We start from the raw sequence: 20474 nt of genomic DNA, 5'->3' as shown, positions 1-20474 counted from the left end.
CGTGGAAATCAAGTTCCGAAGTGCAAAGGAAGTATCGAGCTAAAGTTCCACTTGTGCAACAACCACTTGCTCCATTCGTGGTCCACCAGGCATGGTGCTCCACTAGTGCAGTAGTTTCTTCCACTGACAGTATTTGGATTGAGGCCTATATCCCTTTTTCCATTGGGATAAGAGCCTTCATACAGCAAGATTTGGAGATATTCAATCGTTATTAATAAATTAATTATCTGACTTTCATAAAATACTGTGAGTAACCAAGGGTGACAAGATGACATACATTTAAACAAAATAACAAATATAGTTTAATAAACTCAACTAAAATTCTAAAAACATAGAATTGAAGCCAACTTCTATGTGAAAAATATCTATAACTTGTTTTTCCAGCCTTAAAAATATTTTTGCACTGTTACTTACACATGTGCATGCATGTTTAAATGAAAACACAATTTTTAAAACCCCCACACATTTCCAATATGGGTGGTGACTTTAACTTCTCTACTATTGTTATGCTTGGTAAAAGTTGTTTTTATAAATATTCTTTAGAAATCATGTTGACTTAGAAACTTTCAAAATGAAAGCTTATGTCACAGCTGCATATCATGATTTATTAATGTTACATACAATTCCTTGCAGATTTTCAATTTAGTGAATGGCTCAGGATTTGCTTGCTGTACTCCATAACCCTTCAGCCTGGTTAGCAGACATTCTGCAGTGAAAAGTAATCAATTCTGTAAATGTGGAATGATGTCTATAATATGGGAATGTCTGAATTTTTTATAATAGACTTATATGTGTCTTTGCAGAAGTCAGGTACCTGATTGCCCAGTTGCTTTTTTAAAAATCTCTGGTTTTATTGGGCTTAGGGCCCAAGACCAATAAACTGGTATGCAACTCATCATTTTTAGGAAGTATAGCCTAAAGGTTCCAAAGTACTTAATGTTCGTCAGAGTCCAGGTAGATAACTAATTTGTGGAAACTTCTGTATACATAAGAGACTCTGCTGTTGATTACTGTTAGAATATTTCAACCCCTGGTCTAACAGTGTTATCCCCCCACCCCCCATAGGCTTGAATGGCTAGATAAGTATTTTACTTGGGTGAATCATCAGAAATATATTTGAAAGGATTATAGAAGTGCTAGACTTCATGAAACTACAAAGCTTGAGCATCTTTTAAAGTTTTGCCAACAGATTGAAAATAGCTGTCTTTGCTTTCAGGAATTCAACCTTGAAAGTACAAAGCTACAGCAGTCCTTTATGCTCCTGATAATCTTTGCGTTTGTCAATGCTTTAAAACAACTTTTACCATTTTAATTCCTTCAGTTTGTGAAATTTCAGTTTTTAATAAGTTTGCTTCTCTATCAACTCTGTGTCTAAACTGAGATTACATAGTTCTATTCAGACCAGGATGACCAACTTTTTCTCTGCAATAGGCTGCAAACTGCCTATATGATAAATGCACTTGCCAACCACTGACCATTTACAGCACAATCCTATACATGTCTACTCATAAGTAAGTCCCAATGAGTTCAGTTGAACTTATTCCAGATAAGTAGGTATAGGACTGCAGCATTAGTACCATTCCTGAAGCTTTTGTACTAGCTATCTGCCTTATGTCTGCTGAAAATGTTCATCTTTTGAATGCTTAGAATTCTGTAGACTCTTTCACTAAGACAGGGGTTCCTAGTTTTTTGGGTTGGTGGGCTCATTTGGAATTTAGAGAGGCACTCTCACAAAGTGGCTGTCATTATGGGTGTGGCCACACACAAAACACCCATTTCCCAGAAGGCAAATTAATGAGGCTAAAAGAAAAGTAACTTCAAGGACATAAGTACAAAGCAGAAGTAGATTCCGAGCTCTCACACACAGGCAAGACACCTACCTACAGCACACAACCCCCCCCCCCCAGGTAAAACACACACCACACTAGCTCCTACCCCACACAAAACATGCACCAGACAACTGAACATATGCAAACAAACCTATACAGAACACACTACACCAAGACAAACATGCTAATACTACCACCACCCAAAAGGCAACACATACCACACAGACATAATCCTTTCGCCAGCCAGTCTAGTCCGCCCAAGTGCTGTGCTGCAGCCACTGACCATTTTTATTTTCTAAGAATGCCTGGGGCCCATGTGTACCCCAGAAGCTGGCAACTTTCTTCAAATAAATAATGCCCAGTTGAGATGGAATTACAAACTATGTTTTTTCATTATGAGAATGAGCATGTGTGAGCCTCAGGCTTGTGCAGAACTTCTCCCTCCTTTGCCTGTGAGGGAAGGAAATGTTAACACTTCTGGTACAGTTTATAATGAACTGCAGGATTCTCATTTCATTCAACTATGTGAAACAACCCATAGTTTCCCACATTCTGACGAACAGGGAAACCTGTGGTTTGTTTCAAACTGTAGCTGGAAGTTTTAATAATTCTTCCCCATCGACATGAATGAGGGAGGAAGGTGAGGGGGCAAAGCCTTAGGCTTGCACTTGTTCAGTCTCATAATGATTTGGCATTACAAGATTGAACAAGAAAAAGCACATCCCTTGAGCTTCCTTCTTTATGCACGAAGGGAGGAAATTGTAAAGCTTTCGGCTGCAGTTTAAAACAAACCCCAGGTTTCCCGGTTTGTCTGAATATGGGAATCTACGGTTTGTTTCACATAGTTGGACATAACAAGAATCCTGCAGGTTGTTACAAATTGTGACCAGATTTTTAAACATTTACTCCCCTCACACACAAAGGAGGGAGAAGAATGAGATCCTGAGACTTGCACCATGGGTAGTTATTTCATCTGAATCAGGCCATAGAAGAGAGAACATGAAATATAGGAGGATGGAATGAAGGAAGGGGATTAAAGGGAAAGTAGTTGGGTTAATGGGTAGCGTGCCAGCTACCGCTAGCCAAAATAACAGAGTCAATGTAGAATGGGTGCATTTGTATATGGCTTTTTCAGGTCCAGCTGCACATTAGCAGGCAGCTGTATTCCTCTAGAAATGGTAAGGGGAGAAAGTGAGCTGCTATTGCTGCTGACTCCTTGTCTCTATCAACTCCCCTATCCTTCCTGTTTTGTTGGTCAATTTCACGTTCTGAGCCTGCAGACAGGAATTTTTTTTTAAAGACTTACTGTACAGTAACATTTTGGTATTTTATAAATAAAAAAGCATGATTGCAGTTTTAATGCTTGGTATATACCCTAGATATGTGCTCTTGCTCTTAGGAAATATGTAAATGTTGGCGTTCCTAGTGAAAAAAAACACCTTGGTAACCTTCCAACTTTTAACTTTTGTTAATGGGAGCACATGGAAAATGAAATCCTCATGTCAGTATGGAATGCCCATTTTCTCTACATAAATACAGTGGGTACAGTGGAGAAGGTTGCCACATACATTGCTGTTAGGAGAGCTTTGGTTAAGGCCTAGTTTTCAAAGAGGCATTAAATCTGTACCATTTTAGTCTGCTGGTTTGGGGTTTCAGTGATGGAATGCTCCATTCCACCACATGAGCTTTCCTACCCTTATTTAAGTGACACTGGGTTGCGGTCCATGCTGGAGTCCATTTTGAATATTTGGTGGGGGGGTTGCTATGGTTTGTCATTTAACCCCCCCCCAAACAACCCCTCCCTGCCCAGGTTCAGATGACATGACAAACAATAGCAACCTCCTACTGGAGGTTGAATATTCAAAATGGCTGCTGGCGCATGCCACAATCCACAGCCATTTAAATAAGCCACGGTGGGCTACAGTGATTGTGCAAACCAGGTCATAGAAAACTAGCTTGGTGGGGAATCTTTTATATGGAACAGCATTTAAATCATGTGAGTCCCCAGTTACAATCTGAAGTACAGCCCATATGCAGGCTTAAAACCTGAGTTAAGTATTCGCATCCTGTGTATGGTTTTAGGATGGGGTTAGAAATGTCTTGCCATGTTCCTCTTCTAATGCTAACGTCAGATTAGCACCCCAGCCTGCAGATCTTTGTATGCAGCAGCAGGTTGCCTGCAACTTCACAGAAGAATCTCTACATGTCCACCTGTGGAACAAAAATGTATATGAGTTCAGTGGGGCCATAATGCTGAGCAAGTTAAGAAGGTAGGCCCAAGCTGAAATTTTCAGAAAAGATTCCTTAAGTTAATGAAGATATTTGGCTGCGCTTGAGCTGCTAAATATCTTTAACTAAGACCTTGCAATTCCTAAGATCTTAGATATATAATTACTTGAATGTTGCACCAGCTTAAAATTGAAGTACAATTCTATTTCAGTATATGGGGTTGTAGCCAATGTCCCATTTATTTCAGTGGGTCTGTTCTATGTAGAACTAGCTTTGGATACAACCCCCTGTTTACTTATTACATTTAATCCCACCCTTCCTCTGAGGAGTTCAAGAGATGTACATGGTTCTCCACCCACCCCTCCAGTTTACCTCACAAACACTGAGATAGGTTAGGCTGAGAGATGGTGATCAAGCTCCCTCAGTGAGCTTTGTGGCTGAGTGGGGATTTGAACCTAGGTCTCCCTAGTCCTAGTTGGACATATTTTTGCTTCTAGTGCACTTAGCAACATTATTTGTTAATTAACATGCTTTAGTGCAAATACTGGGATATTCAGCCTAGGTGTTCTGTCCTGGTAGCAGTAGTTGCTGCCGTTGTGGTGATGGCAACAAGTGTAGACCAGGAAAGAGCTAAATCTCTCTCTTTTAGATCTTCAAAAGTTGGCAGGCATGAATTATTAAACCTGGTATATGACACAGGAACTCTGTCCCTGACAACTAACTTAGCCTCCTCTTCCTGACCCTGCTCCGCAACAAAATGCCCTTTATTGGCTGAACCAAAATCTGGTAAGCTTTGTATAGACAGAGCCGCTGTTGTTTTCTGTATCCTTGTTTGCTCCACACTTTCCACATCACTATTCATATGTATAGAATTTTGTTAGAAGTTGTCTTGAATTTTAGTGTTGCAATACGAGTTAGAATTTATAGAAAAGGAGAAGAACTAGTAATCGTTGCTATTTCAATACCAGGATAAAATCCTGCCTTATAGCATGTATGCCCAGGGTTTTGTCACTAAATACTGAGTTTTGTGGTAAAAAGTACTCTTGATTGTAACTCTGTCTGAGTATTGTTGGGTCCTCCATAGAAAGGCTGATCTTGCATGCCACTGTATGGTTAGTCAAGGGGTGGCTTTCAAGCTTTAATACTGGATTTACTGGCACTGAGGGATTTAAATTGGCCTTCATATAATTTTTCACATGGGTGGTTTTCTGTAGTTTAATTGAGCAGTCAGTGTGAATTTTGTGGTTTGTGTGGGGGAAAGAGACATTTTTTAAGTAGTCCCCACCCGAATAGACACAAATAGGTGGATCTCCAGCAGAGACATTAGCATTTGAAAACCAGCTCTAAATGGCTGGGATTTCCCTGGAGAAGGAGCCTGGGCAGCAAAACCAGGGATCGATCAGCATAGAATTGAGTTAGCATTTGACATGCAGAATACTGTGACAGAAAGACAGGCCTCAAGAATGACGGCCTTTGTGGCTTTGTTTCATTTTGGAGAACTGTAACTGTGAGGCTTACATCATTAAAACATTTAGGGCACAATTCTATGCATGTTTAAACAAAAAAAGTCCTACAACTCCCAGCATGCTCCAGCCACCCATGCTGGCTGGAGGATATTGGGAATTGTAGGACTTTTTTTCTGTCTAAACATGCATAGGATTGCGCCCTTAGACCATCACCCACATTCTGCTGATTAACGGTCTGTCCTGGGAAATATTGGGAATTGAAATCATGAGGACTCTAAATTGGATTTGAATGCTATGGAATAGCTGCATTTAGCTCTTCTCCCTCCAGAGTCTTTAAATGTGTGTGGAGTCCGAGTGTACAGGTTGTTAAAGACTAGTGGCAAGCATTTTTTGTATTCTGCAGCTGGTAGAACTAAACAGTTCTTCATATTGGGTCTCAAGCAACCGTTATCTGATGCTCTGGTTTTCCACATCTGCCTGTTTAATTGGGAGACATTTTCTTTACTTATATCAGCACTTTTTTCTCCACACTCAACTCTCTGGCCAAGGTGCTTCAGCTCAATGATGATAAAATGGAACAGACCTCCCTAGGAAACTGCAGCGGGTTTCCAGTGGAAAGGAGACAACTTTTCTGACCCCTCTCTCATTTGTATCTTAAGTGGGCTTGGAGACCAAATGTCATTATTTTATTCTCCCCTCTGTGAACCATGGTGCAGTACAGATAAATGCTTTTTCTTCTTCTTCTCTAGGCTGTAGGAATTTTAAGCTCTTTTAAAGCCCTCTGTAGACCTATGTAGTCTGTATTTCTGCTGTTGCATTTTCGGTGTCAGGATCATGGAGAAGAGTGAGCACTAGCAGGGAAACCGTCAGTCTTTGTTCTAATTTTACTTGATGTTTTGAACGGGTCTTAAATCTTGATTTAGACTTACTATCACACAACATTGGAACCCCATCTAGATGGAGTTTTTTAAAAAGAAAAAATCAAACACAGTTTTAAAGACTAGAACTAAATATGCCTAAGTAACAGTGAGGACATCTGGTGGATGATGAGAGTTACCACAAGAAGCAAGATAGATTCAGTCTCCTACCCTGTTAACCAATCAGAGTTTAGGAATAGAATAATTTCTGGTCATGAACTCATAGCACTTGCTGAAATGATAGATCTACTCAAGATGCCCTCATTGTATTGAACATTGGGGGTTTATTGGGTCAATAAAACATACCAATGGGCAAACTTCCCCCTGCTCCATTCAGAATTTGATCAGCAATTACGAACATAATTGGAAAACACTTTTTAAAAAAAACCCTGCTAAAAAAATGTAAATTCTTATTTCCTCATAAGTCTTTGCACATAAATGCTTCCTTTCTAAGACATAGGTGTGCTCTGCCCCTTGGGAATTGTAGTGCAGAGGAATGTGATGCTTTTCATAGGAACACAGGAAGCTGTCTTATACTGACTCAGACCATTAGGCCACTTAGCCCAGACTGTCAACACTGATTGGCAGCAGCTCTCCAGGGTTTCAGACAGAATTTTCCAACCCTGTATGGAGATGCCGGGATTGAACCTGGGACCGTCTGCATACAAAGCATGTGCTCAACCGCTGAGCTTTGGGCCTTGCCCTTGTCACAAGGTAACTTTTCATTTTGTTTTCTTTACAACCACACTCAGACTCCCAAATTACTTTAATGTCACATTTATATGCCATATGCCTTCGGGGCATACCTGACTCTTTCAAACCTAGACATTCCTGGCCAGATTGATCACTCAGAGAGCCTAGTTAGTTAGTATGATGAATGCAGATGAGACAGGTTCAAAGCCAGCACAAACGTGAAATAATTGCAGTTTATCTTTCAAGCAAGAGTGCTAATTTCAGGTCAAGGGAACAGTCCATAAAATATATCAGGCCTTTATTGGGAAATATGCATTCAAAACCATTTATTCTGGCCGCTTCGCCATAGAATATTATAAAGAAGGATCTTGGTTTGAAATCTTTCTTCTTAAGCCACTGGTATGGGATGATGGAATGAAAGGAGGAAGAGTACTACCAATTCAGGAATGTATGATTGTTAATACAAGGTGTGAGTTGTAGAACTACAGGGCTGTCAGGGACCTAAAGGTCTCATTATCCTGCCCCTTACACTGAAGCAGGATTGTTCACAATCAGACAATCCTAGTACATTAGTTTATGTCATAAGAGGGGAATACCAGCCATGACGATGCATATTATAGTATGCCATTGTGTAGGAACAACTAAAGTGCGCCATGCATATATCGTGCATGCAGATATGTGTAAGTATTGACCATGCATATGCTTAGGAAAACAAAACTGGATGCCTGAAACAAGGAAATTGTAACATGTTAACAGGGGTGACTCCCCCTTCCCTTCATCTCTGTAGTGTTTTCTGATTAAGAACTACACATCCCTGTGGGATATCCTGACTCCCAGTATGACTATTAAGTAGAAGGGGATCGGTTCCTGGCTTTAATAGGCTTCTGTAACTCCTTATCATACTTGGACCTGGTTCGCATAATCACTGCAGCCCACTGTGGCTTATTTAAGCCATGGTGGGTTACAATACCCATGGCCCCCAAGTTGCCAATTCAAGCCCTCCACAGTTCCTTGTGTCATCCGAACAGCAGGCCATGAGTTCTGGGTGGTTTGTTAACCACCCTAACAAGCCACCCTTGCCATGTTTGCATGACACAAGAAGCCCCACCCTATGAAGGTAATTATGTAAATCGTGCCAGCACGCAGACGGCATAGGTGTGGAAACTGGCCCAATATCTCTTGATATCAGTAGGAATAAAAGTGTGTGTGTGTGGGGAGGGGGGAGTCACACAACCACACAAAAGCATGATGCTGCTACTGCTAATGATGATATCCTATGATGATATTCTCAGAGCCATACAGCCAGGGCTGGACCAAGGCCAAGATGGGCCCTGGGGCTAGCCGTCTGTAGTGAGCCCCCTATTCTGCCCCCAATACTGAACTCACACATGACATTTGTGCATACACACACAATCAACAATGTACAATAACAATGCAAAAACATTTTTCACTACATATTTTAGTGGAAATCATCTTCCATGCTTTTCTGGAAGGAAAAGACAAATATATCTTCCATGGTAGAGATATAAATATATATCAAATATAAATGCAGGCTTCCCCCTTTTACAGCATACAGCACAGAGACACAGAAAACATAAACACACATTGAAGCTCTCTCTCTCTCTCTCTCTCTCTCTCCACACACACACTTAAGAGAGAGTGAGAGACTCTGACCCGCTGCCTGATTCAGACACAACAGCCAAACAGGACACACATATACACAGCCAGTCCTGGCCCAGGACATGTTGCCACCTGAGGAGGACCAGTAATGCCTCCCATTTCTCACTGGATGATCTGGGCCAGTCACTATCTCTCAACGTAACCTACCTCATAGAATTGTTATGAGGGTAAAAATGGGGAGATCTTTAGTTCCTGGAGGAAAGGCAAAACATAAATATAATAAAATTAAGTAAATCATTATATACTTGAAAAAGTAATTGTCTTGCAATAGGATCACAATAAGCCTCCCTAGCATGTAAAGTGGCCATCTGTGCATTGCTTTACTATGTGCCCTCATTTACAGGCTTGTGCAATAGAGAGAGGATGCATCCAGTACCTCACTTGGAAATTTATCTTAGATAGACCCTGGGGAGGGAGCCTGAAGACTGACACCAACTCTTAGGACTCAAACATTCAGAATTTGAAAAGCATTGTCTTGCTTCTCATATCCCCCACCTGTATGCCTCCATCTTCTGCATGAACATCAACTCAAAGAAACTTTATTAACAGGAAAATCACCAAAGAGTCTTGTGGGACCTTAAAGACTCACAAATATTCTGGCATAAGCTTTTGTGGACTGCCACCTATTTCATCAGAATCATGGAGTATTATAGGGATTTTCAGGTTTATATACAGTACATATGGGTGGAGGGGAGGAGGACTGTAAACAGTGAAGTAAGAAGGAAATTAAATGCAGAAAATATTTAATAGGAGAAAGTACCCTTCTTTTCATTAAATACTTCACAGCTCCCTCCCTCCCAACTGCATTTCCCAAAAAACAAAAACAAAACCCCACTGACAGACTAGATAAGAATTTTGGACTACATTGCAGTGATATCATATACCATTCTCAGTCCTTGCAATATGGGTATAACAACCATGGTCTACTTTACAGTGCAGATGTAATCCATAGCCAGACACAGCATCATGTTCTCAGAACATCCAAAATCATTGTATACTTCATGTTGAGGAATTAAGCATGAAAGTGCTCTTGGAAAAAATTACCTATTTTACAGATGGGGGAACACTGACCCAGTTCAAACATCACAACTACCCAGGGTTTAAATAAACCCTGGGTAGTTGTGAATGAGCAGGAGCAAACAAGTATACTGACTATGACCTGTTTACTCCTGCTGAGCTAAGCAGTTGTTGTTCATGACTTTTGAATACAGATTTCTTTCATTTTGTGGGTTGTTTGGGGAAGAACAACTCAGATGCAAGAATAACTCAAGAATAAACCATGGGCTCCAATCCTAAACACATTGCCTGGGAATACTATTGAATGCTTGAATCGACATGCATAAGATATCTCCCAACGTGAAACACGAAAGTCTTCATCCCCTAACTCCCTTCTGCTTCATTCTACTGGCTCTGATTTCTGCCTGCTGAAGGACATCCTGCTGGCAACTCCAAAATGCAGGCTGGGTGCGAGGTGAGATGGCAGAGCAGCTGCTACTAGGTAGATGGGCAGTTGGGTGGACAAGTAGGTAGGTGAGTGAGGCAGGCAGGCAAATGCACTGCTGCTGTTGCCACCACTGCAACAAAATCTGAACCACTCAAAGGCAATTGCTTAGCATCCTCTTCATCTCCCTGTGCATGTGCCGCTCCACCCTACTGATGCCTCTCATTCCAGGCCAAAAGGAAAAGCTCCAGGCTCATGCGCTATTTTTTTCAAGTCAAAAGGTGAGGGGAAGGTCCCTGTTCCACGCAAAACAAAATAGCATTGCCACAATCCAGCTGAGAGTGAGGATCAATGTGTTAAGCTACAGCAATTCCATTGACTTTGGCTGGTTTTGAACTATTCCGTGATTGCTGTTGCTCCCACCCTGTGATGACTGGTTCTGTTGCTGTAGAGTGACTAGTTCTACCTATCCTACCATGCATTTCTGTCCTTAATTCCTGTTTTGTTTATGGATGTAGATGGCTAATTCCATTCTTACTGTCTTAAAAGTTTATGTACATTAATAATGATTGCATTTGCTTGCAATTATTGGTGTTTAAAGTGTTTTTTCTTTACTCAAATGAATTGTCATTTATTATTTTGGTGACACCTCCTTTTACACACACATGCACTACCCCTGCAAAATGAAGAAAAAATGAGGGACGCCCCCCAAAAGGTTCACTTTATTCATATCAAATCAAGTTTAATCATAGATACGCACACTCTACCCAACAGCCTTATCACACAACATAAGAAGTAAACTGACTTCAGAGAGACTGCAATACATTTTTTCTGTAAAGAAGAAACCACAAACAAACACACCAAAGTATAACATAAAATTAAAACAAAACACCTTGTCCCACTGCATCATGCTCACACAGTGGTCACCTTTGCACATAACATTAAGGCAGGATTCCTGGCTTACCCTGACTTACTGTGAACAAGCAGCATGTGAATTCATGCAGCCCGTTTGCCCCCCCTCCCCCCATGTTGCATGAGCAGGTAAAACTAACCAGGAGGGAATAGTTTATCATGACATTTGAACTGAAGATCCTAGTTTGGTGCTTCCTGCTGGTTTTTGAAGTGAGGAAATATTTTGTGATTAGACCATTGTCTATTTGACATGACTGAAACACTTAAAAAATGCCCACTCTATAGAAATTCATGCAGTACATATCAGCGGACCTATCTGTGTTCAGTTTTGGATTGGCTTTAGCAAACTTTCTCTCTCTTTATGCATTGCATCTTTGTTACTATTGCAGATGGCTAACAGTAATAGAAAAAAGTGTGTAAACTTTTTGTGTGTGTCTTTTTATGGCTTTATCATTTGCTTGATTCTTCCTGCAGTTGTCTTTTTTTATCTTCTTTTTATAGAAAGGTAGAAATATGTAGTCATTCTAGTTCACAATTCTCTTCATTCCCCTCCCTTTCTCCCCAACAGAAAATACATTTTGTAGTGGTGACCATGTATCGTGGCATAGTCCATTGGACAACAGCGAGTCTAGGATCCAGCATATGCTGCTGACTGAAGATCCACAAATGCAGCCAGTTCAGACACCATTTGGGGTTGTTACTTTTCTTCAGGTATGGTAACGGAACCAGTTTTTCTGGTCATTGTCTGGACATTCTACGCTTTTAGATATTTAAAAATACTTAGAGGCTGACACTTGGAATTTTCCTTGGAACGGAATGGTGGTAACTACAGGGGTATTTGAAGGCATGTGCAAGTTTGCTATGGGTAAAGACAAAGCTAGATCTTACATCATGCATTATGGTAGCATTTTAGGTCAGTCTAGTTGTCTCTTTCAAATTCTGATTTTATCCATATGTACATCTAATGTTATCCTGCTGTACATCGAATGTTATCTCAGATTGGAAGCCAGAAGAAAGCCTTCTAGAGACCTGAGTAAATACAGGATTGTGGAGGTTTTGTATATTTCATGTTCTTGTCAACTAAACTGCATGCAGACTTGTATCGTTCAGGGAGTGCGGCTTCTTAGATTTTGCTTTCTGGGGCCTTTTCCCCCCCTAGATTGATGGCCTGTGAGCCTTTGCCTTAAGTATTGTAAGGAAATAGTTCAGGTGATTTGAGACTGTTTAGGAAACCTCAGAGCTGTCCAGGAACAATGCAGGGCAGCACTTTCTATATCATTCAGGTATGCCTTCTGATAACTTTAGTATGTAAACAATTACTACTGTGGCTTGTTCATAGACCTTATAGGAAAAAAAACATAACAATATAGTTTCTTGTTACATAAAAAAAATGTACAAACCAACCAGTACAGAAGAACACCTGGTTCGTATGTCGCCAACAACCCATAGTTAACAAACCATGGGTTGTTGAAAATACAGCAGGATTGAGTGTAACCAAAGAAACTAGAGTCCTAGGTTCAAACATCCTTGGTTTGTTTATTGTAGTGAAAATGGCTACCCACACAGGAACCAGCATGAATACTTGCCCACACTGCATTTTCAGCAGCCCATGGTTAGTAACCATGGGTTGCTGGTGATGTGTAAACCAGGCTGAACTGTTTGTTCAGGGTTAGTTTAGTCTCTGTTGTCTTATTAGGGATTTTTTGCCTCGGTTGGTAGTTTGGGGTATTTATATACCACCTTTTAGGGCTACCATTCAGCCAGCAGTTTACATATTAAAATAATCCACAATTGCAACCATCTAAAACCAAGAGTAATAATACTACTAATAATGATGATGATGCAGCAATTAACATTTGTCCATTTAAATATCTGGGCCAACTTCAAGTCAATCAGGTAAAAGCAGATCTCCGAGGCAGCTGGTGTTTACTGATCTGGCCTAGCGTGATCTTTCCATGTTGCATTGCGTTGCAAACTTGTTTAACCTCAGAATGATATATTGGCTTCCACAGCACCAATGCATCACTCCATATACAATTGGCTGTGTGTATTATTCCAAACAAGACAATCTAGTCAGCAAACTGAAATGAGGGTTGGCAGGTGGCAAATGGTTGCTTCATCTCTGTGATTCTGTTGAGGAGCTCAACATGGTGAAATAAACATGAAGGATTTGTTTAACTGTGCCCTCGTATCTATTCATCCTTCTAGGTAATAATATATTAGAGTCCTGAATGTAAAATTAGGAAGCCGCCTTAAGCATCTGTGTGCGTGTGTGGAAAGGCAGAGTATAAATAAATAAACAAATAAACAAACAAACAAACAGCTAGCTAGCTAGCTAACTAACTAACTAACTAAGCTAACTAACTAAGCTAACTAACTGCCTCCATTTCTGGGCAACATTTCACTGCAGTTTACCATGACATCCAAGTCAGGAAAGCTATGACTTATATTATCCTCCAAACCATGACTTGCAAACCCATTTCAAGCTATAGCTTCAAATCCATGTTTTAGAGGCTAGTGCTAATCATAATTTGCCAAATTCAGAGCTCAGAGTAAAGGAAACCTAGGCATGGAAGAAGGAATTGGCATGTGAAAGAGAAGACAGAGATGGAGTAAAGGCAAGAGCCAGAGTCATTCTTGATCATCTAAAGCCTTTGAGATGATTCAGGCATACTGTCAAACCAGAGTTTGCTATTACATCAACAGCAATCAGGAGCCTCAGGGTCATATACTTATTCCCCTTTCCCTCTCCCCCCGCCCCCAATGTATGGCAGTTCCCTGTGTCCAGCCTGGTTTTAGGTAAACCATAGATAACAAGCAAACTATGGTTTGTGCTTGCCCTTCAAAAGTTTCCAATCCTAGTTTTGGAGCGCAAAGGCAAAACATAGTTTCCCAATTCAGATGAAATGGCAAACTTTCATTTGACTCAAGCCAAGATTGGAGGCAGGGAAATACTACATATGAGAGGATGGAAACATGGGGTGTACAGAAGCCCAGAGCATCTGACAGTTAATGAGATGAGCCACCCCTTCATCTCTACAGAATGTCTACTCAAGAGAGGGATTCTGCTGAGCACCAAACTTCCTTAGATATTTATGCGGGCTTGCGCCCTACATGAGCAATAGGCTGAAATTTCTTTAAGAGTAGTGAACTGAATTTTTAAGTTATGTAGTGTCATGGTCAGAAGTATTGATTGATTAATTATTGATTGGCGTATCGATTGTTCGATCTGATGCATACACACTTGTTTAGTTCAGCATAATCTAAAGCAGCTTTCCTCAACCTGGCACCCTTCAGATGTTTGGAACTACAGCTCCCATCATCCTGAGCATCCCCACTTGCAGGAATGATGGGAGTTGTCTTACCAAAAGTTCTGGAGGGTGCTGGGTTGAGGAAGGCTGATGTAAAGAAACAGGGTCCTTTATGAACTTAGACTCAAGTGTAGAACTTTTATCTTGGTAGACAGAAATGTCTACTACTTTCCTCTTCTTTTTACTCTAGATTGTTGGGGTATGCACGGAGGAGCTTCATGCAGCACAGCAGTGGAATGGACAGGGTATATTAGAATTGCTTCGAACTGTTCCTGTGTAAGTATAGTACCTCCAGCTGACTTGGAAACTATGTTGTAAGCATTAAAGAAATAATACCTCATAAAGGTAAATGCAATCATATTCTTAAAAGTCAGACATTCCACAATTTGAATAAGTTGGAACTAGAGATGCTTGCATACATTGACATGGTTTATTCTGATTTCACAGTATCTCTTTAATTTGCAATCAAAGTATTTGTTGAATTTGCTGTTGATTATGGAACACTGGGGAGCAAAAATATCTGCATAAATATCTGCAAAGTGAGAATTGAGTAAAATTAACCTCAAGACAGCTAAGGACCATTCTCTCCCTGCCCCCACCCAGCCCCATATGAATTTGCCCATTTACTAAGGTAATCTCTGGAGGCCCTTTTTTGTATTTTGCCTTCTGAGTTACGGTGGACACACTTTTCTGATGTGGCTTCCAAACTGTGAAACATTGGTAATGTCTCCTGCTTTACTAATGACCCATTTTGCCCATCACAGCGGAAATTCCTTGGGTTGTTTAACCTAGGAATTGCAGGGATGAGTGGAACATTGTTTAGAGATTAAACAATGCAGAGTTAACACAACAACAAACCATGGGTTAATTCTAGGTTGTTTAACTCATAACCCAGAGTTTCTGGGTTCGCATGTCACAAAACAATCCAGGAACATGCATTCCTGGGTTGTTAATTAAAAGTGAAAACAACGAGCTCATGCACTCTGCTCATCCATCACCGAATTTCTGCTGTGACATGCCACCTGGCTCAATGTTCCACTGTTGACTAAGGACCTTGCTCTTTTAACAGGCATTTAATTGGTCTTTTGCTTAATTATGTTTTTTATTTCTCTGCTGCTCTATTGTTTTATATGCTGCCTTTGGTATATTTGTTTTTAATTACTAGTTTTGTTTATGTAAGCCATGTTGAGAGTTTCCATGTTGGAACTCAAAAGGTAGAGTATAAATCCTCACATTTAAAAAAAAATGAGAAAGGGATATATTGATTTATGACAGCAAAAATATGAGGAAAATTGGAGGAACTTTAGATGTTCCAATACATTTTAACTTAGCAATGGATATTTTAGAAGTATTTGGGCAATTGTAGCTTCTATCTTTAAAATGCCAAGTGCTGTTTTTAACCACTTGTCCTATGAAAGTATTTGTTGTGATGTGCTTAGGCTCTCATTTAATACAACATGTCACCCTCAAGTATTTATCACAGGACTTGCAGCTCTAGGGACTATAGCTGTCGTAAGAAACAGCTCCATATGCGGATTATCTGAAGAAGAGTGGTCACTTATCTGGTACAATTTAATTCTAGACAATCCTGTCGTTACAGGCAGCTGAATTACATGGCTTTTGAGTTTTCTCCCAATTCTCCAGTTGTATACTTGGACATGAAGAATCTTTGTTAATTGTACTTTGCTAAATTTCAAATTGAGGAACAATTTATATGCTGAAAACACAAGTCCAGTACATGAAGACTAATATATTCCTGTATCTCTTCTTGATGTTACAAATATTTTTACGTTCTTGCTATAAGCCTTAGTTTTTTTCAAACATCTGGAACAATGGTGGCAGGGTATGCTTTCTTTTCTCCATAGTACATGGGAAAACAGTATCACCCTGTGGTAAATAGTCCAGTTCTCTATAGCTGGGGGGGTGGGGGGGGAGGAGGCTTAACAGTAATCCAGTATTTTCAATGCGCAGGCAGAAGTTCTGATTTTTCATCCAGAGCCCCACATTTCTTCTTATTGCACCTGTGCTAAAATCATTGGAAACCTTGGGGTAGTGGGTAGTCTTGGGGTAGTGCGAGTAACACTCATTTTTCTTTTGTGTGTTTATAGAGCAGGAGGCCCGTGGTTAATAACAGACATGCGACGTGGAGAGACTATATTTGAAATTGATCCACACTTGCAAGTATGTGTTTAAATAGGCCCCTTCCAACCCTACTGTTCTATGATTCTATGATTCTGTCATGCTGAACAGTTCCCTCCTAGTACCTGAATGTTGTCAGAAGACTAATAGACTTGTTGGTCACTATTCACTATTGGAAGCTGCCAGGGCTTGCACTGAGAGTCTTTGGGTTCTCATTGCCTAGGGGCAGTGCTTATAGACCACTGATGGCCCCATTTAGAAGGGTGATTAGCTTCACTGAGTGCCCCTGACCTGAACACATTGCAACTGCTTACATTGAGCAACTGGGCCACAGGGAACTCACTCCCCAAGCCTATCCTACTGAACCTCTCCGAAATAAATGGAGAAATCATTTGCCCCTTGTGATTTTCTTTCCAAATTTACGATGTCTATGCCTTTAATGGTTCTGCAGAAGTTTAGCATATGTAGGTTTTTTGTTGTGGTGAGAGAAGCCTAGCTTGCTGAAATTGGCCTACATGACCATTAAAGGTGCTGGAACGCTGTATGTGAAATTTCCTGCAGCATACCAAACATCCGAGTATATTTTACGAATACTCACGCGTGTTGGTTGCATTTGTTTGCATGTGAAAAGAAAATCCGAATGAGTGTTCTTCTGTTTTTCACATTTCCTGCTGCAGCTGTTCCTCCTTGTATTAAAAAACCTGAGATTTAGCTTAACAGCATCATCTGGTGGCGAATGTTGGAAGTGGATGTTGGAAGCAGAGACCAGTATTTTTCCTCAGTTGCTCTATCTAAATTTGAATTAGTAGTTTATGGGCATAAATCAGAATGTAACATTCCTGTATCACATGCAGTCTGTAAAATCACTATGCAGTAGTTAATTCTTTTTGTCGCACAGCTAGGACTGAGCACTTGGCAAAGAGGTTTTTGATTATTATAAGAAGTGAAGCATGTTGAGAGAAGGAACTCTTGGGGATTCATTAAACCTCTTCGTGATTCAACACTTTTGTGAAATTTAATTTTGAATTAAAAGCTGTGGCTCAATTAGTACACAGTAAATAATGACTGACAATCCAATCCTATGCATATCTCTTTGAAAGTAGGGCCTGCTGTGTTCAGTGGGATAGGATTACAGCCTAATGCTCACATGTCATGTTCCTTGGTGCAATGTAAGAATGTATTACAGCCCTTTGTTTCTCAGATTTTGACTGCTAATAAAGTCTAGGAAAATAGATTGCAGGAGACTCTAGTGATGACAGATGTGGGAGCATTGTCTCAAAAGACGTGGCTGTTTTGGATCTTTTTAAGCAGGACAGAGTTGATAAAGGGATTGAGACAGATGGCTCAAACCTGAGTGGCGTCAGTGCTAAATGTGCCTGGGATGACCTTAGTCGGCCACCAGAGGATGATGAAGACAGTAGAAGTATCTGCATTGGCACGCATCCCCGACGATTGTCTGGGAAAGGTAAGAAGAGACCTGGCCAACCCACAAGAAGTTTGTCTTCTGAACATCACAACTTAGTTTACACATTAGTGGTCTGGAGCGCATCACAGCCTAAAGCTCTGAATGTTTTCACTTTAAACCTTTTATCATGATTCCTGGTAAAACTGAAAGTAGAAGTTAGGCCTTCCCCACATGTATTCCAATGCTTGGGCAAACGTCTTGTGCATGGTTTGGTTTATTTGTTTTGTTTAAACCATTTATGTACTACCTTTCCACTGCCAGGTCTTCAATGCAGCTATGTGGATAGCATGTTATAGCACCCAATACTGTGAAACCTGTAAGCAAGAGTTTGTAAAGAATTAAACGTGGGATCTCTTTTAGTTAGGAATACCGAGGTCTGTTATTATCATAAAAGTTCAGTAAGCCATGATGAATAGTACCAGCACTACTTTAGAGTGATGAAATGCCACATGATTATAGACTATTAAACACTGTATTGAGATAACTGAGATCAAAAAGAGTATTACAAAGAGTATTCTTATGATCACTTCATATTTTTTCCACTTGAATTCTCAGACTCCAATAATTAAAAAAAATGTACACTTATTTACAGCTTGAAATGCTTTCCTCTATCACCTCTATCATCCAGTCATGATTCTTATAATGTTTGACATTTATAAGATTTGTGATTGATATTTATAATGTTTGCCAATTTATTTTATTTGTGATTGATATCAAGATATTTTAAGGCTTCTATTCCTCATTATCAGAGGGGGGGTGGTTTAAAGTAGGTTGAAGGTTTGGCTAGGTGCTTTATGTGGTCCACATTCAGTTTAATATTACTCTTTCACAAGCAAGCTTACTTCATGTGGAACTTGAATATTTTGCTATATTAAGTTGAACCCAAAGCCCAAACTGCAAGTTTTAAAAAGAACACTCTGATCAGGAAAAGCTTCGTGACTGTTAGAGCAATACGACAATGGAACCAATTACCTAGGGAGGTAGTGGGCTCTCCCACACTGGAGGCATTCAAGATGAGGCTGGACAGCCATCTGTCAGGAATGCTTTGACTTGGATTCCTGCATTGAGCAGGGGGTTGGACTCGATGGCCTTGTAGGCCCCTTCCAACCCTACTATTCTTTGATTCTATTAAAAGAATACCCTTCACCTTAGACAGTTGCTTTGAACCAGACTAACTGTAGGTGAATCTCCTCCCACTAGAGAAAGCAGAGAGGTGAACTAACTGTAGGAGGAAGGGGAAATTGGCACAGATTGATCCCTCCTCCCTTTCCTTCATCAAGAGCCTCTACCTGAGATCACCCCTTCCAAAAGTGGAAGGCCTTCTGTTAGCAGAAAGGCAAGTCTGGATCCAACCCACTCTATTTAAATACTAGATGAGGAACATAGCATTGCACAAAAGTGTATGTGGGTGCGGGGAGAGCCTGAAAAAATTGCCTCATCTGTTGGGTGATACCCAACAGCAGCACAGGATGCAACATTTCTGTGTTGGGTCTGGCTGTAACACTGTCCCATTGATGGGTGGCAAGATCACCAAAATTGGGTATGTAGAAAGTCAGAGTGTCATTCTCTCCAGAAGGTATGGTATTATTTTTGAACAGACATAAAATAATGATGCTTGCTTAAATTTAAGTTGTGCTTTAGCAGGTTTCTGTTACATTTTGGTATACACTAGACTTCAGTTCTGTCTTCCAAACAAGGGAAGAGCAACCACTTTTGCTCTGGGGGGTGGATTACCCCCCTCCCCAGACCAAACCTGAAGGCTGAATGACATCAAGGGGTGGGGCCTCACCCCCAAAGCCCGTCTCTTCCCATGGTATCATCTTCTCCACCCTGGCCATTTTTAAAAAAAAATCTCCAAGCAGAGAGAAGCATGGAGACCTGTGCCTCTCTCTGCACAGAGAAAGGGACTCAGACGGGGCTTTCCAGAGCCCACTTCTGCAAAAGCTGGCCAAGTCAGGCTGCTCCTTCCTGTGATGTGCACATCTCCGACTGGGGCACAAGAAGGGACTTGTCTGGGGTCCATGGGGCTGCTAAACCCTCCATGGGCTGGATTGGGTTCTTGCATAAGCCAGTTTAGGTCCACAGGCTGGGGGTTGCCCTTCCAGACCATGGTTTGGGGGATTTTGAACAAGCCATAGACTCATGCTGTCATTGATTCTCAAGTCAGCAAATGATTGGGCATGATTAGCACTTCCCCTAAAATCAGAATTGCGGAGCCACTGCAAACCCTGCTTTCTGATTGTGGTTTGGATTGGAGGGCAAACACCAACTATCATTTGCCGGTTTGCCACAGCAAACTGTGGTTGGTTCTAAGCAGGAAACAGAGGGAAACCACATAACAGAAGGTATGAGTGTGCAGTTGGTTTCTGATCTTTCAGCACATGGTTTAAAG

The 20474-nt window shown here is 40.7% G+C and overlaps 1 protein-coding gene across 6 annotated transcripts in view; it reads left to right on the top strand.

Annotated features, from left to right (window-relative positions):
* Window positions 1–20474, top strand: part of SUFU (SUFU negative regulator of hedgehog signaling) — a 124912-nt gene that overhangs the window by 36899 nt on the left and 67539 nt on the right. For 3 of the 6 annotated variants that reach the window (XR_014789508.1, XM_084846458.1, XM_084846456.1), the window contains exons 4-7: window positions 11736–11878; window positions 14669–14754; window positions 16587–16659; window positions 17929–18082. Coding sequence is in view for 5 of the 6 variants with exons in the window: in XM_084846458.1 (XP_084702584.1) it covers window positions 11736–11878; window positions 14669–14754; window positions 16587–16659; window positions 17929–18082 (456 nt within the window). In the remaining variant the exon portion in view is untranslated. Of the gene's footprint in view, window positions 1–11735; window positions 11879–14668; window positions 14755–16586; window positions 16660–17925; window positions 18083–20474 lie in introns of all 6 variants that reach the window. The other 3 variants (XM_084846457.1, XM_084846460.1, XM_084846459.1) reach the window with 1 other exon arrangement.

Source organism: Heloderma suspectum, chromosome 3, assembly GCF_057233095.1.
Source record: "Heloderma suspectum isolate Gila_16-S chromosome 3, 16-S_ref, whole genome shotgun sequence".
NCBI classification, from domain to species: domain Eukaryota; kingdom Metazoa; phylum Chordata; class Lepidosauria; order Squamata; family Helodermatidae; genus Heloderma; species Heloderma suspectum.
The sequence above is the reverse complement of the archived record's forward strand: the minus strand, read 5'-3'. Positions and strand labels throughout refer to the sequence as shown.